The 26,845-nt window shown below is 38.6% G+C and overlaps 1 protein-coding gene across 3 annotated transcripts in view; it reads right to left on the reverse strand.

Moving 5' to 3' along the window:
* Positions 1 to 26,845, reverse strand: part of MACROD2 (mono-ADP ribosylhydrolase 2) — a 1,883,327-nt gene that overhangs the window by 64,552 nt on the left and 1,791,930 nt on the right. For all 3 annotated transcript variants that reach the window (XM_074347853.1, XM_074347852.1, XM_074347851.1), the window contains 3 exons: positions 16,755 to 16,832; positions 1,572 to 1,646; positions 1,188 to 1,280 (listed from right to left, as the gene is read on the reverse strand). In XM_074347853.1, coding sequence (XP_074203954.1) covers positions 1,188 to 1,280; positions 1,572 to 1,646; positions 16,755 to 16,832 — 246 coding nt within the window. The remainder of the gene's footprint in view (positions 1 to 1,187; positions 1,281 to 1,571; positions 1,647 to 16,754; positions 16,833 to 26,845) is intronic.

Genomic DNA, 26,845 nt, shown 5'->3' on the forward strand with positions numbered 1-26,845 from the left:
TGTAGCTGTATTTGAAGTAAGGGTTGTATCAATTTTCTACTATCATCCTCAGACTTAAAGTTCTCCAAGTATACCATTTACTTGACTTGTCAGAAACATGGTGTCATGACTCTGAACTAGGGTTTGCAATTAGAGAAAAGGTCGTGAGAGACATAGACATAGAAAAACATTGTGGTTTTAATGCAGTGGAAATTTAAAAAAAAGATGTCAAAATCACTAACATGACTTAGTAATTAAACTGTGTCATGCTGCTGCCAAAAAGAGTTCATAACTTGGAAGCTGTACTTACCATTGACCTGTTTTTACAATTGAGATCATGCCTGCTTCTTCATTTGGAAACAAAATTGATCACTGTGTTCTATAAACAAGGCTTGTCAAGTTATTACCCTGTAACTACTTTTCAAAAATACATTTATTTAAGAACAGTATGATTTATGACATGGTGTAACAGACATTATTTCCTTTTTCATTTCACATTTTAGCTTCCTTTAAGAGATTGCTTTATATTGGAAAATGAAACTCTTTAAGTTCTTTCATAAATAATAAATTTCTTTGATCATTTTTTAAAGATTTTTAAAAATGTTTATCTTTATTCCAATATATTGACTTCTTGCTCCAATTGCTGCTTTAAAATTTACTAAATGTTCATTCCTCGTATGTCCTCTGAAGTCATTATAATACTCACTTTTGTTAACAGCATTCAATATTATTGTATCCTCATATTAGTGGACAAAGTCCATAATACAGAAGGTTCATAAATGTGCAAATTTCACATAAATTTCTTCCTTAATCACTACTGTATGAAGGATGACAGAATAAAATCAATGCAAAATGGTTAATCTATTTGTCTGAAATCTATTTTCAGATTATCTAAGACTTTTATCCATCTAGTCCATAATTTCTATTTCTTAGAGGATTTCTCAAAACTATAATTTTAAAAAATTGAATCTAAATGAATAATAAAAACATCCTCATAACTCTTTGGAAGGATGAAAAACTGTTATAAGTATCTTCTTTGCTACTTCTAGATTCTAGTCTACTTTCAAAAGACGGTTTAGGATTAAAGAAATACTCATTTCCCCTCTTTACAGACCACAATGGCATATGCATAACTCTGACGGTGGAATTCTAGGCAGGAATCCAAAGACACTCTCACTCTTGATGGATTAATTTAAGAGCAGTCCTACCTTTTTCACCTTCTTTTTCTTCTTGGTCATCTGTTAGTGGAATCACTTGTGGTTGCTCCACAATCGTGGTGTCTTCTTGGTTTGATGAAAACTCTAAATAGAATGAGACAGAAGGATACTCAGGCATGTTGTAGTGGAATCATTGAGAAAACTCAGTGACTAAAGTATAGACAGTTAAAGGTTTTTTTTCCCCTCCGAGTTTCAACAGGCACTCAAAGCAGAACATTATTACCACTCACTAGAAATCACTGCCTAAGGCACACACACACACACACACCACTCACACACACTCACGCACACCACTCATACACATCAGTGTATAGAGAAGTCATGGTTCACAGTTTCACCTCATTCTCGAATAACAAAGTATTTTGATTTTAATACCTTCTGTTTCCATATGTGAGCTCTGGGACTCTGCTTCAATTTTTATTTCATTCTTCGTTGAATCATTCTCTTGTCCTGTTAAGAACAGTGATTGAAAAATAATAGAAATGTGATCTGCATGACCATATCTTTATCCCTGGTTTGAAAAGGCAAGAATTTCAGAAACTATGCTTTGATCATGCCTGGAATTGTAAAGAACAGTTTTGAACCAAAGTGGAAGGTGACAATATCATTTTGCAAATAATCATATTTATATCAATTATTTTATGAGAACTATCCAGACAATGAAGGGTAAAACCCTTTTCTTTGAACTGATTGCTATAATCAGTATTTAGCTTACAATACATTGAACATCAATGGATATAATCTGGAAGTTTTGAAATTGTAAATAATTTCTGGGCTGCATGTGTTAATTACATGAAATTTTCCTTTAATATATAGATATTTCCCATATTGAGGATTCCTGTAAAATTAAAACACTACTTGTATTTTCACTTTTCCATCAACAGAGCTTAAAAAAAATAACTTGAGTAATGTGAGCACACCGAGTTTGGCTCACCTGGCAACCGTTCTTGTAAAACACCTACTAAATACAGCAAAGGTCCAGAGAGAATTCAGACAACTCCTGATTACTCTGAGGCTGATTATCTAGCAATGGTTTTCCTTCCACACACACTCTCCCTGTCCCCATCCCTGATCCCTGGCCTCTACCCCTCCCCTCCCCTCCCCTGTGGAGTTTAGAACATTTAAATGCTCACTAAGAGAGGAAATTGAAACCTGCCCATTTTGAATCATTTTAATAAAAGACTTTATGCTAAGGATATTTAACTATTAAATTAAACAAAACAAAACAAAAAGCAAGTCCAGAGCTAGAGCTGGTTATAGGCACAAAGGGAAGGCAGAAGCGCCTGGGTTCTTTGCCTGGGTCCTTCCCTGTAGGAGATACACTATTTTTCCTACTTGTCTCTACTTCTGGCTGTGACCATGTGACATAGTGGCTCCTGGGGGGCAAGTGTATGTTCTGAGCCCACTGACACCAGGCCCATTCATGTCACTTGGTTAGAAAATGGCACAGCAACAGACATGAAGTGTGTTGTGTCTAAGAAGAAGCTTCAGATCCCCTGGGTGTTTCCTCCAGCCTCTTGCTCCTAAAAGAGTGTGTTCCTTCAGCCTAGATCCTGGAAAGAAAACATGTGGAGCAGAGCCAAGCAGAGACATGACAAACCTTTATTACTTTAAGTCAGTGGGACATTTAGAGCTATTTGTTACTGCAGCAAAGCTGACTTATACAATCTCTCATCTCTACAGAGTCCTCTATAATCCAACTATTCTTTTTTGTTTGTTTGTTCTCTTTTTTTTCTTTTTTTGGAGGGGGAGGTAATTAGGTTTGTTTGTTTGTTTGTTTGTTTGTTTATTTATTCATTTATTTATTTATTTATTTATTTATTTATTATTTTTAATGGAGGTACTGGGGATTAAACTCAGGACCTCATGCATGCTAAGCACACACTCTAACACTGAGCTATGCCCTCCTCCCAATTCAACTATTCCTAAGCCACACACTGTACTATTTTCCCTTGGTTCATCCTCTGCTAGAGTGACCAAGCCAAAAAAGAAAGGTATTTTTTCTTATTGACATCTATTCCCCTTGAACTTAATTTTAATCAAAAGGATCTGATAAAATAAATATAATTAAGGCATATTTATATATATGATCTTTGAAGCTAAAAATCTCAAGCTATGTTTAATTCCTTTCTCTCATCACTCCTAAAATTCAGTGAAATGCCAAGATTTGATGATTCTGAGAAAGGCTTCTCTTTTCCCACTGTCCAGTGCCCTTCCCCTTTCCTCATTCAGGGATGTATTCTCTCTCTCTTAGTTTTATCATTTTCTTCTTCTCTAATCTACCTTGTGAGTTACTAATAGTAATATCTTTTAAAATATGTATTTGATCAAGACCTTTTCCCTGCTGATAACCTCACTCATCCCCATTTCTCCTCACTGCTATTCAAAGTATGGACCATGGACAAGTAACATTGGAATGGCCCAAGAGCTTTTCAAAAATACAAGATTTCAGGCCTCATCTAGACCTACAGAATCAGTGTCTACATTCTAACAAAATCTCTAGGTGGTCGCTATGTACATTAAAGCCTGGGAACCACTAGCCCAGGGACAAAGTATATTTGCAAATTATCGATTCCATAGAAATAGCTAGTCTATGCCTAGACACTTCATATACATTTTCTCTAATCATCTTACTATCCTTGCAAAGTCGCTCTTATGATATCCATTTTTATTTTAAAAATCATAACTAGGTTTATCTGACTACAAATACCTTTGTCCTTTTTGTTTTGCCTGGAAATGTCTTTATTTTGCCTTTTAATTTTTTAAATTGAAGTATACCTTGCATATAATAGAACTCTCATGTCGCAAATATACAGCTTGATGACTTTTGAAATATATACACATGTATTTCTTTGCATGATCACCGTCCAGATCAAGAACATTTCTAGCACCAGTGGCTCTCTCTGTTGGTCCTTGTGGATACCCCAACAATAGTTAAAAGGTAAAAGTTTAGTCTGTTTTTGAAATTCATATAAACAGAATATACAGTATATACTTTTTTGTATCTTACTTTTTAATACTTGTTTTCTGTAAGATTAATCCTAGTTGCTGTGTGTATCAATTGTCCATTCTTTTCCTCTGATGCATACTATTCCACTGTATGAATTTGGGGCTATTATGAATAACTCTGCTAAAAACATTCTTGTACACGTCTTGCGGTGAACATATATACTCATATCACTTGGGTGTAAACTCAGGAGTAAAATTAAGTAACAGGCAACACAGACGTTTGGCTTTACTAGATCCCGAAAAACTGTCCTAAAGAGTTTGTTCCCTTTTATAATCTTACCAAAAATGTCTGAGAATTCCATTTGTGCCCTTTATTCTTTATTTTTAAAACTTTTTTGGAAGGGAGGTAATTAGGTTATTTATTTATGTATTTATTTTAATGGAGATTCCAGAGATTAAACTCAGGACCCTGTTTGTGCTAAGCATATGCTCTACCACTGAGCTATACCCTCCCCCTGCGCCCTTTATTCTTGAGACTGTGTCATGATACTACTGGTCACAAAAGTCTTTAATATGAAGGAGAAAGCCATGCAACATCTTTCCCCCAAAACGCATTTCCACTCTTTTCACCTCCGGGTACCATACAGAGTGAATGCATCTCTGCATATTGAGTCCCTTTGCCCATTTACCTATCTATTATTCTCCTCATCCCACTGTAATAGGGCTATACCTGTGTGTGCTTCCCTTAGGTTATGAGAACTGTGAAGACAGAAACTCTGTTTTGTTCATATTTCCCTTCCTGGAACCTCTTAATAAGGAGTGATCAATAAATGTCTGTTTAATTGGGCCTCTATTCAGTACCATTACAGGACTCATCAGTGTCTGTAAACAGTAGTGAGGCTCTTATCTCTTACTTCCTATTGTACCTCTAGCCACAAAGTGCTAAGGCTACTTAGAGCTTCGTATACTATATTTACTGCAAAGAATCTTGGAAGGAGAACTGAATGTTTTAGACAAATATCAATGTCTTTGAGCTTCAATTTCATTTTCTTTAGGAAAAAAGGCCAAAAAGAAACTAGAAACCACCTCAGGTTCCCTCTGTCCTTGGCGTTCTATGAGGATATGTCTCCCGGTAACGCTTCTGATCACTGTTGACATTTGTTTACGGGGAGGATGATGTTGAGGGCACCGTCACTGTTTTTGAGTAAACCTCATTCTCTTTCACTGTTGATACGGGGAACTGACCATCACACCTCCTCCCAGTCATCGCTGGGACCTTAAGTCATTATTTGCGGCCTGGCTTTGTCTGTACAAGGACGGGAAAGAACAGAGCATTGGGAGAGTAAAAGCAGCCACTACTCCAGTGTGTCTCCAGTCCCAGGGCTCCACTGGGTGCATTCTCAGAGAAAGTCCATGAGGAACAGGAAGACCACAATCCCACAGGCACCGCTGAGACGGGACCGTGGAGGTGGCAGCCTAGACTGTGATGAATACTAGGGATTTTCTCTGCTAGTAAAGTCTGGCACCTCACTTGGAGGATAAGAGGCCACTGCAAAGCTTTTTGGGAATATTTCTCCCCGCGGCCTTTTTCACTTGCCTCACTCCTGATGTCTCTTCACCTGTGTGTTTTACATATACTGGCAATCTTTTCTTGAAACAAAAATATATACGTTTTCTTCTTTCTAATGTTTCTGAAATTAAGTTAGTGAAAAATGGGGAAATATATGAGGTGCTTAGCCTTGAAATCCATGAACAATCATACTTAGCCGTGCCTGAGCCAAGCCAGGATGCTGGCAGGTTATACAGAGGGGGTGTGTGTGAGCTCCCTGCCTGGCACCCAGGCCTGCTGTGCATTAACAATGACTCAGGGGCTCCAGCCACTCAGACATTCCACATTCCATCTTGCTTTCTTGACCCCATGGGGACAAGCTTTATGTTTGCTTCTCCTGATACAGCCGGGTGAATTCCACCCACTGTCCTTTGCCCTAATCCCTCCTGGCAGAGGAAACAAAAGAACATAAAGGGCCCCACTATTTATATATATATATTTTATACAGTGAACTCAATCACCCATACTAATGGGAGGGGACTATTAGAACTGATAATCCCAAAACCCATTCACTTTTCTTTAGAAATAGGTCACGTGATTGTTTCCTGGCGCCCTGGTAATTAAGTTTGGCTCAAGCTAATGCCTTAATTAATTTGCATAAAAATTGGTCTGGGGACATCAGTCTGGAATTCAACATTTCTCGAGGAGGATAAACCTAAACTCACTTTGTAAATGGACTGTTTTTGAATAATCACAACAACAATACAGTTTTATTGTTTGTAGAGTGTTCGGTGGTCAGATCTTCCTAAGAGTGGACATTTTTCCTTTGATGCTTCTCTTAAAGATGATGGAAACTATGTCCTTTTGTTAAACTTGAAACTTAATTGCTGCTGTTTTTCAAAATTTTGCTTCTACTATGGCTAAAATACCCCAGATTAAGAGTAAATTTAAATTTAGATTAGTGTGAATTTGATTGTCTTCTAAATTATCCTTAATTTTCTCCTAGGGCCAATAAAATTTACTTTCCTAACATAAATTATTTCTAAAATTATAACTTTGTTACAAAAAAAGGCAGTTTTCATGTAGAAACACAAATATATTCAAGTTTTGAGAATTATGAATAATTTTACAACTAAGGGATTGCCACCATTAATACTGTAAGCCGCTGTCATTCTCTTATGCATGTGTATACACATATGTGTGTACAGATATGTATACAAATATATGTGTGTCTGTGTCTTAACATAAAATATATACACATATACATATATGTACATTGACATTAGAAATATGTCAATGTGTCCTGTTATTGAAATGAATTTACCCTTTGATTCTTGCTTCTTTAGTTTACATTTTCATAAGCATCTCACACTGTCATTAGAGTTTCTTCAGAACTTTTATTTTTAAGATACATTATATTTCATGTTATGGACAAATTTTTGGATATTTTCTTTTTGCTTTTTTGTCTTTGCCATCAAACACAGTCTTGTAATGAATGCTTTTGTGAATACAAATCTCTATGCTTTTGGCAGATGTTACTTTAAGATAAATTCTTAAAGCGTAATTTTTGAATCAAAGTGTAAACATTTTGCCTTTAATTACATTTTGTCAAATAGCTGATGAGGAGGTTATGCCCTTTAATTTCTCACCAGTGGGCGGTGAGCGTGTTTGGTTGCCCTGTCCATACCGGCTCTGTGTATTTTCGGTCCCAGTTAAACATCTGACATTCAAAAGGAGAAGACACTGAACTCATGCTTTATTTGCATTTCTTTAAGTAATGAAGAAATAGGTCATCTGTTCATATTTATAATGACTGTGTTTCCTCTTTTGTGAATTATAATTGTGTCCTTTGCCCATTTTCCTCTTGGGTTATTTTTTTATTATTAAATTATGAGGTATTTATTTTTGTAATGAAAAATTAATTCTCAGTCATTTAGGTGGAGAATACTTTTCTTAGTGGTTTTTCTTTAGAATTTGATTATATGCTTTATTGATCAGGTCAAAATTTATCTACTCAGATTGAGCCACTTTTCTGTTTTGTGACATATATGGACAAACGCACACACATGGTGCAGATGTGTATGTGTGTGCATTTTATCACATACATGCACACAGTCAGATGTCTGTATATACAGTCACAGTTCAAAAAGCAATACTCATTTCAAAATTATACACACACACACACACACACACCAATTTGTCCTAGTATTTTTATAGTTTCATTTTGCTCCTTTTGGAATTTAAGTTGGTATGAAGAATGAGATTGGGATTCAGCTTATTTTTCCAAATGACCAACTAGTTGTCTTAATGCCATTTATTGAGTCATCTGTCTTTGATATGTCACCCTGAATATGTACTGAGATCCCAGATCGCCTCGGGTCTATTTCCAGACACTTTATGCTGTTTTATTGATCAGCCGGTCCATTCCTCCAGTAGGACTACACTGTTAATCTCATGTTTCAAAGAGTCCATGTCATTTTCAGTCTGTTTGTTCTGTAACTGACTGATATTATTGTATCTATGAATTCCCCATTGCATTTCCAATTGGATTTTCTTCGTATTGTATATTTCCACATCATCTGGCACTTCATGGGTTTTTATAACCCATCATTGTTATATTTAATCAGGGATTTAGATTTTTATTGATATAAAATGATCAACTCTTTCTCACTGGAGACTTTTTGCTAGAATTCTAACTGGATAGATTCTAAAGTAGTTTTTCCATGTTTTCTTTTGATCCTCACTTCCCTAATATACTTTTCTTTTCTAACTCTGTGTTTTTAAAGCTTTATTTTATTGAAATTAATTCAATGATTGGTTTTTACACTTAGTAAAGTAACCTAATTACATTTATTGCCCTAATTATTTGCCTGTGTTTCTGTCATCTTATCTGATATATTGTGTTTCTGTTATATTGCTACTTGTTTATTATTTTTATTTGCATTAACTGAATTTTTCTCATGTTTGGTATGTTCTTCAGAGGAAATTTAAAAAGTAAAATGTCTTCCTTTAATTCTATTTGTAATTATCATAAAATTTTTCAAAGTTATTCTCAAAACAAACGTAACTATTGGAACCCATAGCCCAGTAGGATTTTTAGTTTTTGGTTACCTTTATTGAAGCCAGCATTGTATGCAACCCTCCTATCTTTGTTTTATAAACTCTACCATTGATACTATTTCTTTACTCTCTGCCTCATTTCCTTCCTTATTTCCTCCCTTTCCTTCTTCCTCTTTGAACTATCCTATCAAAATGCAACATACGCACAGCAAAGTGCATGAACAATATGCAGAGCTCCAAAAGCAAACAACCAAAAGCAGGTAGAGAAACTGTATTCTTATTAGAACCAACTAGCCCAGAAGCCTGGCTCACAGCCTGATCAGTATCTCTTCTCCAGCCACCAAAGTTTAATCAACAACCTGACTTTCAGAGCAATCACTACCTACAGTCTCTTTATCATTTTACCACTTAAGCACATCTTTCGTTGTTCTTCCTGCTTTTTGAAGTTGATGCAAATGAAATTGTACACTATATTCTTTTGAACCTTCCTTGAAAGTTTAACATAATGTTTGTGAGGTTCATCCATGTTTTTGTCTGTAATTGCAGTTGGTAATTCTGGATGGGACTTCTGCTTCATCCTTCTATTTTTCTCTGTATATACCTTGTCTTTTTCATATGATTGCTTTTAAGATTTTTCTCTTTATCACTGGTGTTGAGCAAGTTGATGATGGTTTTTGCTTAAGTATAATTTTCTTTGTTCCTTGTGCTTTGGGGTCACAGAACTGGTACATGTGAGTTCACAGTTTTCATCAGATTTCTGAAAGGTTTCAGCCATTATTACTTCCAATATTTTTTCTGTCTCCCCCTCCCATGCCTGTATTCAGAGGTTCCAGTTCATGTACATTATACTTGGAATTACTCTTGAGGTTGTTCCATAGCGCACTGATGCTCTTTTCATTTTCTTCAGGCATTTATTCTGTGTTTGAGTTTGGATAGTTTCTATAGCTACATCTTCAGCTTCACTAATCTTTTCTTCTGCACTGTCTAATCTGCCACTGTTCCCAACGAGCATAACTTTCATTTAAGACATTCTTGATTTTCATCTCTCAGAATTCAACTTGAGTCTTTTTATATCTTCCATATCTCTAATGAACACAGGCAATCCTTTTGGCTTCCGCAAGATGTGCAATGCAATGACAATAATTTTTAACATGGCCTGATGTAGTGAAGTATCCAATAAAATTCTTGAAGAAGGGTGTTCAAAGAGCTTCTGGGTTGGAGGACTTATGAAGGTGCGGGGAGGGGGCCCAGGGAGGGCATGGAAGCTCTGAGACCCTTTCCCCACACGTTGCCCTGTGCATTCTCTTCCATCTGGCTTCTCCTGAGTTATATGCATAGATTTTTAATCGAAGGATAGTCAGTTGCCATGTGTCAGTTACCATGTCTTAATTTCTGGTGTGCAGTGTAATATTTCAGTCATATATCCCATATTATATTATACTCCCATCTGTGCCATTTCTGGATGAATTCCTATTAATTGATTTCTCTTTTCCTATAGGTCATACCTTTTAAAAAAAATCTTGTCAAGAATTGGGAAGGGCATGAGATTTTACCTTACTTGCAAATTAACATGTTAGCTAGCCACAATTCCATGAATACTTACTGGAGACTTTCCTGGGTCAGAGATGAGGAACAATTCACTACCCAGAGCAATAGCAGAAGCCAGAGTACTTGTGCCTGACCCTTGAGCCCCAGTTCCAGGGTAACCAGGTGGTTCCTGCACACTCAGTGGGTTGTACTACAGGGGAGGGATTTTGAGCTTAAGAGAATTTGAATCATTTATAGTGGACAGTGAGCATATGTTTGATCTGGAGGGGGTACTATTCCTATCTTCCAAGGATATATGCAAGCCTGCTCTTTGCTCCAGAGGGAGACAGTTTCTCTGTCTTCTGAGAATGTGCACAATACAGACATACCCCATTTTACAGCACTTTGTTTTATTGTGCTTCACAGATACTACGTTTAAAAATTGGGGATTTGCGACAACCTTGCGTTGAACAAGTCTATTGGCACTGCTTTTCAAATAGCATTTGCTCACTTCATGCCTCTGTGTCACATTTTGGTAATTCTCACAGTATTTCAAAACTTTTATTTATTGCTAAATTTGTTATGGTGACTGTGATTAGTGACCTTTGATGTTACTACTGAAATTGTTTAGGGGCACCATGAACCATGCTTATTTAAGACAGCAAAATTAGTTGATAAATTCTGCAGGTGTTTCAACTGCTCCATAGACCACTGTTCCCCATCTCTCTCTCCCTCCTCTTGGGCCTCCCTGTTCCCTGATACACAGCTATATTGAAAGTAGGCCAATTAATAACCCTACAATGGCCTCTGAATGTTCAAGTAAAAGGAAGAGTCACACATCTCTCACTTTAAATCAAAAGCTAAAAATGATCAAGCTGAGTGAGGAAGGCATGCCCAAAGCCAAGCCAGGCTGAGAGGTAGGCCCCTCACACCAAGCAGTTCGCCAAGTAGTGAAGGCAAAGGGAAACTTCTTGAAGGAAATTAAATACGCTTCTTCAGTAAACACACGAATGACAAGTAAATGAAACGGCATTCTTGCTGATATGGAGAAAGTTTGAGTGGTCTGGAGAGAAGGTCAGACCAGCCACCACATTCCGTTAAGCCAAAGCCTCATCCAGAGCCAGGCCCTAACTCTTCAATTCCATGAAGGTTGAGAGAGGTGAGGAAGTTCATGAGGTTTAAGGAAAGAATCCATCTCCAAAACATAGAAGTGCAGGTGGGACAGCAGGTGCTCCAGAAGACGGAGCTGAGATGGTTGATGAAGGGGCTACGCAAACTGGATTTTGAATGTAGATGAGACAGCCTTCTGTTGGAAGAAGATGCCATCTAGGACTGTCACAGCTAGACAGGGTAAGTCAATGCCTGACTCCAGAGAGAGCAGCTTCAATGCTGACTCTCTTGTTGGGGGCTAATGCAGATGGCGACTTCAGGTTGAAGCCAGTGCTCATTCACCACTCTACAAATCTAGAGCCCTTAAGAATTATGCTCCATCTACTCTGCTTGTTCTCTGTAAATGGAAAAACAAAGCCTGGGTGACAGCCCATCTGTTTACAACATGCTTTACTGAATATTTTAAACCCCCTTTTGAGACTTACTGCCCAGAAAAAGAGATTCCATTCAAAGTATTACTGCTCACTGACAGTGCATCTGGTCACCCAGGAGCTCTGATGGAGATGGACAAGGAGGTGTGTGCTGTTTCCATGCTGCTAGCACAGCATCCAATCTGCAGCCCCTGGGCCACGAAGTCATTTCAACTTTCAAGTATTATTATTCAAGAAATACATTTCATAAGGCTATAGCTGCTGTACATAGTGATTCCACTGATGGACCTGCACAAAACAAATTGAAAACCTCTGGAAAGGATTAAACGTTCTAGATGCCATTAAGAACATTAGTGATTTGGGGGTGGGAAAGGATAAATTGGGAGTTTGAGATTTGCAGATACTCACTACTATATATAAAATAGATAAAAAAAAACCAAGTTCATGCCATATAGCACAGGGATCTATATTCAATATCTTGTAGTAACTTATGGTGAAAAAGAATATGAAAAATGAATATATGTATATTCATGTATGACTGAAGCATTGTGCTGTACACCAGAAATTGACACAACATTTTAAACTGACTATACTTCAATAAAAATATATATACACACACAAAAAAAGAACATTAGTGATTCATGGAAAGAGGTCAAAATATCAACACTAACAGGAGTCTGGAAGAAGTTGATTCACGGATGACTCTGAGGAGTTGAAGATCTCAGTGGAGGAAGTCACTGCAGATGTGGTAGAAACAGCAAGAGAACTCGAATCAGACGTGGATGGAGCCTGAAGATGGGGCTGGATTTCTGCAGCCTCAGGATGAAGCCTTCACAGATGAGGAGAGCAAAGAAAGTGGTTCCTTGAGATGGAATCTAATTCCAGTGAAGATGCTGCGAAGATTGTTGAAATGACCACAAAGGGTTTAGGATACTGTATGAACTTGGTTGATACAGCAGCAGCAAGCTTTAAAAGATGTTCTATGGGTAAAATGTTGTCAAACAGCACTGCCTGCTACAGAGAAATCATTCATGAAAGGAAGAGTCAGTTGATGCAGCAGACTTCACTGCTGTCTTATTTTAAGAAGTAAGCCACCCCAGCCTTCAGCAACCACCACCTTGATCGGTCAGCAGCCATCAACGTTGAGCAAGACCCTTCACCAGCAAAAAGATTACAACTCGATAAAGGCTCAGATGATGGCATTTTTTAGCACTAAGATATTTTTAAAATTACGGTATGTGCATTTTTTTAGACATAATGCTATTCCACACTTAATAGACTACAGTATAGTGTAAACGTAACTTTTATATGCATTGGGAAACCAAAAAGTTCATGTGACTTGCTTTATTGCGATATTTGCTTTATTGCAGTGGTCTGGAGCAGAACCCACAGTATCTCCAAGGTGTGGCTGTACAAACATCCTTGAAAAGATGGGCCAGCACAAAGGCAGTTGGGGCCTCTGCTCATAAAACACGCAGAAACACGAGAGCTGCATGGAGATTTGTCTTCCAGTGCTTCCTTTGATGCCTGGTAATTTTGTCAATTACTCTGTTGGATGTGAGGTATATTTATATTTCTGTGAATATTCTCGAGTTTCATTCTAGGATCAGCCAAGTTATTCAGAAACAGTTTGATCTTTTCAAGTCTTGTTTTTAAGCTGGCTTGGGAGGACAAGGGCAGCATTCAGTCTATTGGCTAGTTTTGCTCCACTACTGAGGCAAAACCCTTCAAAGCTCTCTATGAAATTTTAGGTTTCCCAGTGGGGCTGGTGGGAACAGGCACTCTTCTTAGCCCTGTGGAAGCTCCAGGTATCATTCTCTCAAGTCCTTTAGTGTTCTTTGCCCAGCTTCTTATCCATGCACAGATCAGTACTCCGCTGAAGACTGAGGGATTCCTTCCTTGATCTCGAGTGCTCCCAGTGTGGAGCTCTTTCCTCTCCAGTTCTCAGCCTGTGAACACGAGATGCTGTGGCCTTCCAGAATGCTCAGTTCTGACTCCTAAACGCAGGGAGTCTGCTGGGCTGCGCCTAGGTTCCTCCTCTCTGCACTGTGGTCAGGAAAGTCTCTCCAGACAGTCAGCAGGGACCACTGCAGGGCTCACCTCATTTTCTGACTCTCAGGCATCCCTGAGACTTACCAAGTCTTAATATTAATTAGTGCTTTTATTCTCCATGACAATAGAAAAACATTAGCATGCTTAAATTTAATTTACCTCATCCCAATAAATGCCATTATTGTGGTATATTTTAATTCTAAGTGTATCTTAACTCCCACAGTACATTATTATTATTACAGTCATTAATTGATTTGCACCATCAATACTCATTTACATTTATCCAATAGTGACCATCTACCTTCTTTTAATTCCTTCCTTCATCTTTGGTCATCTATCTGGGATCAGCATCCTCTGGCCTGAAGAGCACCAGAATTTTCCAGTGACGACCTTTTCTATTTTTGGTCCAAAATGTTCTTAATTAACCTTTATTCTTGAAACATGCATTTTCCCTGGGTTTAGAATTCTTGGTTGGCAGCTATTCTGTTGTATTGTCTTTTTATTTCCATCTTATTTTTTGAAAAGTCAGCCGTCAGTCCAATGGCTTTTGGATGTTCTGTCTATCTATTGATGGGCCTGGCTGTGGACTTAACTTTGCTTGGAATTCAGAGGACCTTTGGAACATGTGGCCTGTTATCCTTCTTTATTATAGGAAACTTCTCTCCACAATTTCTTCAAATATTACTTCTCCCCATCTCCCTCTCTCCTTTCTGTCTGGGATTCCTATTACATGCATGATTGACTTTGTCATTTCTCCTCCAAACTTTTCCCTTTCTTTAGTTTGCCATTCTTTGTTTCTTTTCTGTTTTTATTTTGGATATATTCTTCTGACCTAACTTCTAGTTTACAAATTTCTCTTTTATCTGTTTAATAAACCACAAACCTGTTCACTGAATTCTTCATTTCAGTGTGGCATCTTTTATTTCTAGACTTTCTTTTCTTTTCTTCTTTTTTTTCTGTGTTGAATTCCTACTTCTCAGCTAAAATTTTCAATCCTGTCTTTATCCCCTTCTAGACTTTGTATTTTATGCTTTGCATTCATAACACTAATATTTTCAGCCCAAACCAGCTTGCCACTAGTAACTGTTTTTCATGTTACCTTGTTTCTTTATTTCTTTTAGCTATTTTTTGTGTGTGTGTGTGTGAACTGGACATTATATTTAACAAATTGTTTATATAAATGGTTTGAAACCTACAGTACTCTTTTTTTTTTTTTTTTGTCTAGTAAATACGTTACATTTGTTTTTCTCAGGTACCTGGATGGACTAGCAATCTGGGTTGATCTTAATTTAATTTGGGGATTGAGATTATTTGAAGCTGAGCAGCAGTCTCTCAGGAGGCTGATCTACTGCTGGTTCATTCTTCCTGCTAGGGCACGTATCTCTGGGGTTTCAACCAAAACACATGGGTTTACCAGGACCTTTTGCCCTTTTGAACAATGGGACTTAAGATACCTTTTGCAGAATCAGCAAATGCTCTAGGTAAAGACAGTTTCACATTCTCTCTCTGTATATCCATTTTCTCCCTTAACCTAGCCTGACAATTCTTCTGTATCCTGTTAGCTCTCTGAAATGTTTAAATAGTACCGGCCCCCTGCCTCACTTTCTCTCTTATGTATATGTGTGTATGTACACACACATATACATAGATTTTCATTGCTGAAGGCAAAAGCATCTCCTTCATTTCTTCTCATTTAAAAAATATACTTTAATTTTCAAAGTTGAAAGCAAGCATTTAAGTAAGATATTTTGATACTGATTTTGAAACAATTATTTCAACATTTTCATACATTTAAATGAGTCTCTTATCAAGTGGTCCTTTCCAACTGTGCCTTTCTCAGTCTTGAATTTTTTTTTCCTTTCCGCATTTGTTGTTTTTGCACAAGCCTTTTGTTACTTTGTTCAGGAAGGATACTTGGGTGGCTTATTTTCTTAATCTTTGTATTCCTGAGAAAATACCACTCTTGACTTCATGCATGAATAATAAGTTCACTAAATATAGACACTGTGTCCTTTAGAGCTCTGGAAATGTTACTCCATTTTTCCCCCTAGTATTTAGAGAAGAAGGCTAAGGTTGATCTGATTTTGGTGATTTTGTTGATTTTGCTTGTAACCTGAGTTTGAATATCCTAGATGCTTTAAAAGCCTTTTTTTTTATTATTGATCTTCAAAAATTCCATGAGGCTTTGTAGGTTTCTGTTCTCATTTGAGTTTTCATCATCTTTGCCTATAACATCTTCTCTCGTGTTTGGGGTAGAGGAACTGGTTTGCATTAGGAAAACTTTTTTTCTGTTGTTTTTCTAAAGATTGCCTAATTTCTGTTCTACTCTCTCTTCTCAGCATTCCAAGGATATGTAGATTTAATCTCCTGGATCTGTTCCCTATATGTCTCTCACTTATTCTCATTGCTACCATGTCTTCATTTCAATAGTTGCAAATCCAATGCCTATAGAGCTTAATCAGGCAACAAAAATAAATGAAGCTAATGATGCATAATGAGGACTACAGAGAGCAAACGCTCCTAAATGTGGCAGCCACTAGTCAGCTGGTATTTAGCTCTAATAAAACACAGTTGACCCTTGAACAACAAGGGTTTGAACTGTGCAGTCCACTTATAGGTGGATTTTTTTCCACAAATATGTACTTCAGTACTGCTTGATTGGGTTGGTTGAATTCATGGATGTGGAATCCCAGATATGGAGGTCCAACTAGAAGGTTAGCCACAGATTTTTGATGGTGCAGAGGGTGGGCACCCCTAACCCCTGAGCTGTTCATGATTCCAGATTCCATTTTTTTCCAGAAAAACTAAAATCTGGGTTTTAAAAAATGCGCTATTCCTCAATAGAAAAACAAACAAACTGAAAAAAGCTCTCGCACTTACCATCAGGATGATCTTGGTTACACACAGAATGATCCATTACTTCAGTGTCTTTTGTAGTATTGTCATCCTTTGCAGAATCTGACACAAGAAACAGGCAAGACCTCCAGTCAGCATTCTTATGTAGGAAATATATAGAACACACTAACACAACAGGTCTATGTTTGAGGGGAAATTACTATTCTTAACAAATACCATTAAATACTTAAATATCTTTATTAATAAATAAGCTTTTCTTAAAGTGCTGCATAAGATGTCTGCACAACGTACACGAGGTAAAAATGCTAAAGATTTGGCTGGAATATCTTTTTACAACAAATAAGAAAATATAAGCAGGCTTTCTGCATCAGTGAAAGTCTTAGGAGAATTTTGCAAAAGGATGCGAAACAAAGGCAAAATAGAGAAGATTAAAGGAATATAATTTTAATGTTCTTAATGCTTCCATTACTGTAGTTGCTCATACATGGGAGCCTTGATTCCTTGAAAAAGCCAGCTGTAGAGCTTTGAAACCCAGTGGTAATTAAGTTCGTCTTCCTCAGGAGCTGTATCAGTGGAGCAGTAGCAAAGGGGGAATACCAGCTTTCTGTTCTGTGTAAGTTCACTTTCTCCCTTGTGTGGTGCATTTAAACATGGGATCAGCATAAGTTCATCTTGTCTTGTCATAGGATGTACTGTATGGGAAATAACATGGCTAAAAGGATTCCAGTGACTATGGATGCCTGCAATTCTAGAAAGAGTCCCTTGTTGGAGTCTGAGGACTCTCTGGAGGTGCTTCAAAAACCACTGGAAAGAGTATGTGAGGAGGTTCAGCAAGAAGACAGAAAATAGATCATTCATTCATTCTGCAAATATTTATTAAGGGCCAGCTCCATGCCAGACACTGGTCTTGATGCTGGAGAGTCGGTGGTAAAGGAAACAAATCTCTGCCCTCATAGAGGTTACAGTCTAGTGGGTATTTTTCACACAGTTACAAGGGCGGTGATCCAAAGACGTCCAAAAGCCATGAACTAGTCTTGTATGCCTGTGGCCATGGAGAGATCTGGGTGGCAGGCCAACACCTCTGTTGCCTACAAACGGGTTCTCTACTGAGTTCATGTTGCTCAGCTGTGTTTTAACTCCCCAACAGAGCAGAATCAGACAGAATCTAAAACAAATCATTCCTTCTTTGTTTCTCTTACCCACCTTTCTCTCTCCCTTCACAAACTAGGTGATAAGCTATCGACAATATGGTGTGGAATATTATGAGAAAGTTTGTTTCTTAAACTTGCCACAAGCAACATTTGATGGACAAGTGAGAAACCTGGGTGGTTAACATATGATTCAAATTTAATAACCAGTGAAGCAAGTATACACCCAAGGTGTGTGATTTTAATTAACTGCAAATAATTCCCCCAAGGCAAATGTTTAATTATCTGCACAGCTTCTTATTTCTTTATGAGGCTGACAGTAAGTTTCAAAGTCCAAATCTGGAAGCAAAAGTGAGCATAGTCACATTTCCCAAACTGTTATCTCACTCAAGTCTGATTGTTTTAAACCAGCTCCCATTAAAGCATGGCTTTTTAGTTTTGAGTCTAACATGTGGATTAAAAAAATATCATTTGAATTATTTTTTCACATTAACACTGAAAATAAACTGATTTAAAAAGATAGTATATGGATCAGGCTAAATTTTACTTTTGGAAGTGTTTTGGTTTTACCCGTTTATAGAAAATGGCACCATTTGATATGTACTCCTGTACAACAGTCACTTCATTCAACATTAGCATTTTAAGATTATCTAAGAATTTGTACGTAGTTAAAATGTATTCATCTCTGCTTAACAATAGTTCATTATGTTTTCTAACTTACATAAATACTATGTTTCAGGCACCAAGTATTAAATCTGAAATGTCTTCTGAAAAGTGATTTACACTGAGTTCACAAAGTTTATGGTCCATTGGGTCACATAAGATGGGTGAAAGTATTGAAAAAATTAATCACTGGTCCATACCTGTTTTGTCACCAAAATCTGTGTCTTTGGCAAGTTAAATGACCCTTCAATTTCAATTTCCTTGAGGAGTTGCTGTAACATTGCTAAGGCACCTTCTGATTTTATGTGCTCTAATATGTACAGTGTTCTTCACTGAATCCAAAATACCATCATTTGCTATTTGCACTATTATGTTGTGTAGTGTTAGGAAAAAAGTGAGACCAGATGAACTATAACACACTATAAATTTTAAGATTGTGTCTTAATTTTGGAAATAAAATATATGAAAGACTATGCACTCTAGAAATGTGATGTCTGACTATATTCTGTGTGTACAGAAATACATGTCTTTATGTGATGACAAGGATTTCATATCAACATGACCCATCGCCAAAGCCAGAAACTCAGTTTGTTTTGTATGTGTGCCTCTTCTTCAGAAATGGTTCCACATATATACACTTATTGGATGTGTACCAATGAAGCAAGATAAAAAGTGTACGCTCTTGACAGCATGCACAAGTCACTGGTGGGTATGGAAGATTGTTTCCACTATAGGTTTCCATTAAAAGGGCTATTGGAATTTCTAGTCTCTATAACCACCATGAAAAATGTAGTGGTATGTAGAAAATTCTTGAATCACCTTAGGTTCACATTTTATTTAATTCTAAAAATTATCATTTGGTAATGCTCAAAAAATATAAAAATGATCACCCTAACTCTGAGATTCAGTCAATATTATTTTACTAGCAGAGAATTTGAATTAAATTTATATGTAGATCCTGACTTTCAAAATCTTTAAGGTCAATGTCCTATTAGAGATTTTTTTTCAAATGCAAGTATTAAATCAAATATTCAAGCCAAAGTTCTAAAGACAGATTATTTTTAAGATTAACAAGAATAAAAAGAAATACTTTCATACATTAGAAAGAAACTCCTTATTTAGAAAGTTGAAAAGGATTTAAAAGGATATTTAAGATAGATTAAAATTAAAAACCCCACAAAACAGGAATTCTAAAAAGGAGGTCATGTTTAATGCAGTCAATTAAACATGTCTACACGGGACAGTACATGTATAGATTTAAGCTGTGGTGATACATGATGATACTGCTGAATTTTTAATAAACATATCTAGACTATAAATCAAAATAAATGCCATCTCTTTTGAAAATAACCCCTTAGAACAAACATTCTTAACTCTAGAGTATCATTAAATACACTGCAGGAGTCCACAAACGTTTTTTAAATGATGTGCAAGTGTGTGCATATACTCATATGTTCATCCTTCTGGGAGGAGCTGGTTTCCATCTCATTCTTTTGGGGATCTGATCCGTGACCCCAGCAGGGCTTAAAGTAACTACAAAAATGTATCCTCTAACGCCAGTGACACTGCCATCTTACAAAAGACTTTAGTACTATTACTGAGGGGCCGGCTACAGAACGAGTCGTCCACCGATGAGTGCCTCAGTGGTGGCAATTCCTGAATCCCTCAGGCGGATGTGACTTGAGGAAACAGCTCAAAACAATACAGAGATGTTTAACAAATGAGGAGGATGGTCCAGTTGTCAAACACCACTTTGTGCCCAAGTCAGGGGTGACTATAAATAACTGAATGAATGATTAACTATCTTTGAAGGCATTTTCAAGCCAAGAGGTAAACAAAATCCATCTAGTTAGAGAGGTAACCCCTGACTACTATTCAGAGTCTGGGCAAGAGGTCATTTTGGTGTAAAAGTTCTACTGGTTCTGAACAACATAAATGCTATGCGCAAACGCCTACACATGACATACTCTTGCTCTGTAACATGTAAACATCCACACATGTGCACCTTAGCTTGCTGCAAAAGTTGCCCAGAAACACAGGCACCTGGATTTCCTGTGATTCTTGTGAACTGACTTGATTAAACCAAGCAAAACATTGATCCTGGTCTGTCCATTTGAATAGCTGGCTTAGCGTGTGAAGCCACTTGAATAAAGTAGCTTTTCTTTCCTCTGAATGGTGTGATCATTCACAGTGAACCAGTCTCTGCGGCTCGTCAGGGTACCCTTGAAGCTTTACAGTGATGACGCCTTCATATGTTAAGGAAAAATACATCCTGCAGTTCATTCCCAGCGTATTCTGAGGGCAGCGCTCTGAACTTTGCTTGGTCCCAGCGAAAGTGGATACACAGGCTGAACGAAATTTACCTGAAAAGGAACTGGGTCCATAGGACAGGACATTGCCCTGAGCAGCAGGAGGCCCCACTGAGCCATGGTCAGTCATTTGTCTTCATTATGTTCTCATTAACCCCCATTAAAAGGCGGAGAATCAGTCCCAGAGCTGTGGAATCTCGGTACAAAGAATCTTTGGGACAGGGCTGAGAGAACGACCATCAGGTACTACTAACTTTGTTTCTATTGGAAAACATATTCCAAATTCCAAACAGCACACCTGTGTAAACCAGCTTCCAACACTGGAGGGGATAGTCTTCTGCAGGTTGTTATTGAAAATATAAGCAAATGAGAGAATCAGTCATGACGCAAAGGGCACTAGCTTGGGGGTGTGAGTCTAGATTTACCACTACGAGCATCAAACGCTGGGAAAATCCATCCACTTAATCAGTTTTGGCATCTAGAAACTGAGGGTGCTGCGGCAGGTGGCCCCTGTAAAACACCTGAGCACGCTCAGCTGCCGACTTGTTCACCTTGTCTGCTGCGTCCCAGACAGCACTTCCCTGTAACCTTCCTGCCCCTCCCTCAGTATCTGCCTACTTGAGTTGGGCGGTCCTCGCTCTGAGATCTTTGCTATTTATAAAATAAAGGTTAATAGTAGGGGAAGCAGTGCTGTGTGACATCAGTGACACACTGGCCGTCTTTAATCCTGCGACTCGATGAGGAGTCATCACAACGTAAACAGAACAGCTGGATATGAAGTCAGGCAGGACCGTGATGGAAAAAGAAATGCTTAATTACCCTTTCCATCAAGTTAATGTTTCCCCTTTGGCAATGTAAACAAAGGCAAATCTGCTCCTGTTTGGTTGTCTGTGACCTGCTATCCTTGACCTGCATCCTCAGATTCCTTTCTACTTGCCTTCCTCTCCTTTGCTAAGCCTTGCACTGCAGGCTTGCTTGAAATCATCACAAAAAAACCAAAAAACAAAAACAAACAAACAAACAAAATCTGACCAGGCTACTGGCATGAAAAGTAACGACAGTTCTAAATATAAAACTGACTTGAAATTCCATTAAGATGTTCATCCATAAATCAGGGGGAATCCAAGTACTTTATTTACACTTTGGTTTAATTTGATTTGATAATGAAAAGTCTCTGTGACACAAATACTGACAAGGAGAAATGAGAAGGGACCTTTCGGACCCTAACTCCGAGTAGGGACACAGCCTAGCAGTTGGCTGCTACTTCTCAGTTACTTTATTTCACGGAGAAGTTAAGGCAATAGATAGCCTGTCTCCAGACATAGATGCTTCAACTTCTGGGTGTGGGCTGTTTTCAGCCAGCCACTCGGAGAGAGTGGCTAAATTGCGAAGACTTCACCAGCTGAGATGCAGGGATTTCCTACAGTCCTCAAGGATCTAGTCATAACCCGCCCTGTCAGAGCACAATTGAGTCTTTTTTTCTCTTGATGGGAAGGGACAGGTTTGGAGACTAATATTTGGACCTTTTGTGAGAGTTACTCATTTTATGTGAACTTCAAAGACCTGGCTGACTTCTCCTAGCACCTCTTTGTCTCTCTTATCCAGAAAGACCCACAAACCTATTCAAATGAAAATGGATGTGCTTACTTGTTTTCTGTTTTTTTTTTTCCTTCAACTTTCCCACATGCTATCAAATATAATTCTATAATTTGGATGACTGCAGAGTGTCTCATTAAGTGGATCCACCAAATGCTATTTCACTATTGCTTCAAACTGGATATTCAAACTAAATCCAATCTTCAGCCAGTCTAAAAAAAAAAAAAATCCTAATTTTTGTTGTATGGGGTGTCCCAAGGCTGGGTTCGCTCTACTCTCCTTTCTCTTACTTCTTCTCACCCCATTCCCATCTTGACGCTCTAGAGAGGATTGACCTCCCAGGAAATAGAGTAGCTGAAATAGAAACAACCCTGGTCAGCTTAGCCTTCTAGCCTCCAGGGCCCGACCCACATCCCAGTGGGCCACCCCTGAGGCTGCAGCAAATGGTTCCAGGAGGCGAACTGCTTCCTGAGACTCTGACGGAGGGCATTCTTGTCTCAGATGGGCCAGAAGTACCCAGGACACAATGCCCAACTCCTGACCCCCAAAGGAGCCAGGAGATAAGTTGCCAGTTCCCCCACCCCTCACAGGGACAATCCTGAATGTTCTCCCTACATCTTTCAGAAGAGCGGAGCCCCAGGTCCCCTCAGCCATAACCTGTTCATTATTGTACCCCTACTGACTGTCCTCCAACCCCTGCCCACTTTCCCAAACCTCACTTATGCTTCCTGGGACCACTTCTCAAATAAACCATTTGTACCCACATCCTTATCTCAGAATCTGCTTTTGGAGAACCCATACTAAGACAGCCAAGATGGTCAATAATCTGTTTTCACAACGTAGTAGCAAAATGTGAATGCTCACCCTATTCTCCTGACTTCTAGCTCTCTTATGCCATGCTGCCTTTCATCAGGGCGTGCCAGGCCGAGTGCCTGCCACCTCACTAGGGAAAGCCGGAGGAGAGGTTGCTGTGTTTTGTACCACGTAACCCTGAGCGCTGGACCACAGGTGACTGATGAGGGATGGGCTCTGGGCAGTCTCTGTAGGTTGGCCAACAGACATTAAATTAAGGTCACCTGTCACCAGAGCGCCACCTACCAGGAGAGAATTCCTATTCGATTGTGATGAAAGGAAACCACCAGCTCCTTTGTCTGGGAGTGTTTGGTGGCAAAATAGACAAAGAAAGTTTCAAAGCACAGAGTGGTTTAAGGGCAGAGAGTCACTGAAAGAGACGGGAGGAAACACAAGTCGTGGGTGGGTAGAAGAGAGAAGCCTCAGGAGTTACTCGGCAGCATTCGAAGAGGAGAGAGAGGAGAAGAAGGTAAAGTCCTGGGGCTGCTTGAGGGCACGACTGCTGGGGCCGAGTTTCTAGACGAAGCACTTGGGGGGGCTGCTGCCGCTCGGGTCAGCCGGTTCTCGGGACCATTCCCTCGCTCTCTGACTTTCCGACCAACCACGGTAAGAGTTTGGCTCACTTATGTTGGGGACCTTGCAAGTTCATGTTCTAAATTTGATGTGCACATAAACATTTCAAAAGTGCTTTTTTTAAACCGATATTATTTTAAGAAGCATGGTATTCTTTTAGAGCCATTGTTTTTTAAAAAACACTTACTTTTCTAGTCATTGTAAGTGGACAGTATCCTCATGAACCTTGTATACAGATTGAAAGATACTAGAAACAGAGAAAGCTAAAGAGGGGAACAGCCTGGCCTTGCAGAACAAAACAAGTTCAGCAATTTTTAAAAAATTTTCATCTTTTCATATATCTATTTATTTATTAATTTTTTAATGGAGGTGCTGGGGATTGAACTCAAGACTTCATGCATGATAAGCATGCACTCTACCACTGAGCGATTTTCCTCCCCATCCAAGTTCAATAAATTTCATTTTTAAAACTGACCCTGGTGGGAGAAAAGTAATCAGGTGACATCTGGTATTACAGGAAATGGAGTGTACAGAGGCATTCGTATGATGAGGGCAATGTTTTGCCTCATAAACTGAGAAAAATGTGTTATGACAAAATATGGTAAGATGTTATTTTATGAGGATCTTGGGAAATATACTAGGGATTAATGTAAAAATGTTATTTTCTATTTCCAGGAAGATTTTGTTTTAATCCACTACTATTTTAGACTAGGTTTAACTATGAATTCTAGAAATCGTTATAATAAATTTTCCTAATGCAACAGCTGACGATGTTAGTCTGCTAGGACTGCCGTAACAAAATAGACTGAACTACTTAAACAATAGGAATTTATTTCCTCATAGTTCTGGGGGTTAGCCGCCAAGTTTAAGGTATTGGCTGCTTTGGTTTCTGTGGGACCCTCCTCCTGGCTTGCAGAAGGAAGCCTTCTTCCTGTGGCCTCCAGTGGCCTTTCCTCAGTGTGTGTGTGGACGGGCAGAGACTGAGATCTTTCACTGTTCCTCTTCTTAACAAGGCCCCCAATCCCATCACGAGGGCCCCACCCTTGTGACCTCACCTAACCCCAGTTACCTGCCAAAGACCCCATCTCCAAATACCGTCACCTTGGTTAGGGCATCAGTGTATGAAATCTGTTTGTGTTTCAGGGGACACAAACATTCTGCCCTTAACACTGACATAATGCATTTTTGCTGCTTGGATGATTTATCTAACTTTTGAATGTTACCTATTTTTCTGCTGCACATCAGAACAAAGTCTCAAAATGGGTTTGGAAACAGAATCTTCCCTAAATGTAAGGTTCCCTTTCCCTATCCCAATTCTCTGGAGTCGATCTTCATTGATCTAAGGATTGTATCAAGTAGTCAGTGTTTGGCTAGCATGGGTAAAATACCGATAAGGGAAGCTGGGGTGACATTCTAAGCACTTATAATTGGCATTGGTGTCGGCCAACCAGGAGGGACATGTCCCCAGCCCTGGGGCAAGTCATGGAGCCCCACTAGGGCACCAGGGATACCAGTGGTGTGGTGGCGGGGAGTTCCTTGCGAGGAGGGGAGTTACGTCACTGTTTGCCAAACACCATGTAAATATTTCAGTACTTTAAACATTCTTGCAGTGGTACTAGGGTGTAGTGGCAGAAGTTCTGTTCATAGCAGAGAACTATATTGACAAGTTTTTAAAAAAGAATGTACAATATTTCATCACAATTTTTTATATTGACTACATGTTGAAGTCATTATATTTTGGATATATTGGTTAAATACATTATTAAATTTATTTTCACTTATTTTCTTCCTCAACATGGCTATCAGAAAATTTAAAATGACATATGTGGCTCTCATTTATTTCTATCAGACAGTGCTGTTCTAGGGAATTGAGTATTAGCCTGACATATACAAATAATTGCAGACATGTTTATTTAGAGGCCAGAGTGATGGAGATGGGAAATTGCAGCTTGCTGAAGGATGGCCCATCAGAAACTAGAAAATCTAACTTGGTGTACAGAGAAGCATCTACAAATGCTAATTGGGATGTCTGGGAAGAAGAAAAGTCTAATTAGGTACCATCAGAGAGGATGTTCTGAGAAGGAATTGGAGGAAGAAAGAGAATGGTAAATTTGTAACTACCACATTAAAAAAAAACAAAAAACAAAAAAACTACTTACATCCAAACAATGTCCAATGGTTGAGATTTTTTGTTTTATATTGATGTGACCCAAATGTCTCAGCTTGACATTCAGAGTTCTCCATAATCAGGGCTTTACCTTAGCAACTAATTAATAAGTAGATGAATGGATCCTTCACGGAAGCCAAGTGAGTCTATTCCTTGAACCTAAAATAGGTCTTTTATGTCCTACTTCCGACCTGTCATGGATGCTCGTCTGCCCAACGAGAAGAGCCTTTCTGCACTCTGCAGCATCTGTGTGCCTTTCAGATCCCAGCTCAGGTCTCCTTTTTTCCATCCACATTTCACCCCCACACCAGGGATGGTCCTCGGGCCCGAGCTCCTTTACATGTTCCTGTGTAACCCTCCCTTTGTACATGTCATGCTCTGTCTGGCTTGTCAGCTGCTGTGCATCCTAGTTAAGTGGCCTCTGACCACTTGCCTTTCTGCTCTGTGCTTCACTTTCCTTGCCTGTGAAGTGGGGTGATAATCGTGTTCATCTCATGGATAAGAGTGGGATGTGTGAGAAAATGTAAAATTCCTAGACTAGAGTCTGCTGTATAAAAAGGGTTAGATGAATATTAGTGCTGTTATTATTGGTGGTGCTGGTATCAACATGTAACACAGGCTGCTTGTTTCATTTTTCCATCTGGACTACAAATTCCTTGAAGGCCAAGAGCAATATTTTCTTTTTCATCCTGTGGAAGGTCTTACAAAGAGTTAAAATCCCTTAAGAATCTGTCAATGGCCATAACATCATTTTAAGTGTTACTGTGAGAATTTTTAAAATTTAAATGTGTTTTAAGTGGTACTTTC

This window comes from Camelus bactrianus, chromosome 19, assembly GCF_048773025.1.
Source record: "Camelus bactrianus isolate YW-2024 breed Bactrian camel chromosome 19, ASM4877302v1, whole genome shotgun sequence".
In the NCBI taxonomy this organism is placed as follows: domain Eukaryota; kingdom Metazoa; phylum Chordata; class Mammalia; order Artiodactyla; family Camelidae; genus Camelus; species Camelus bactrianus.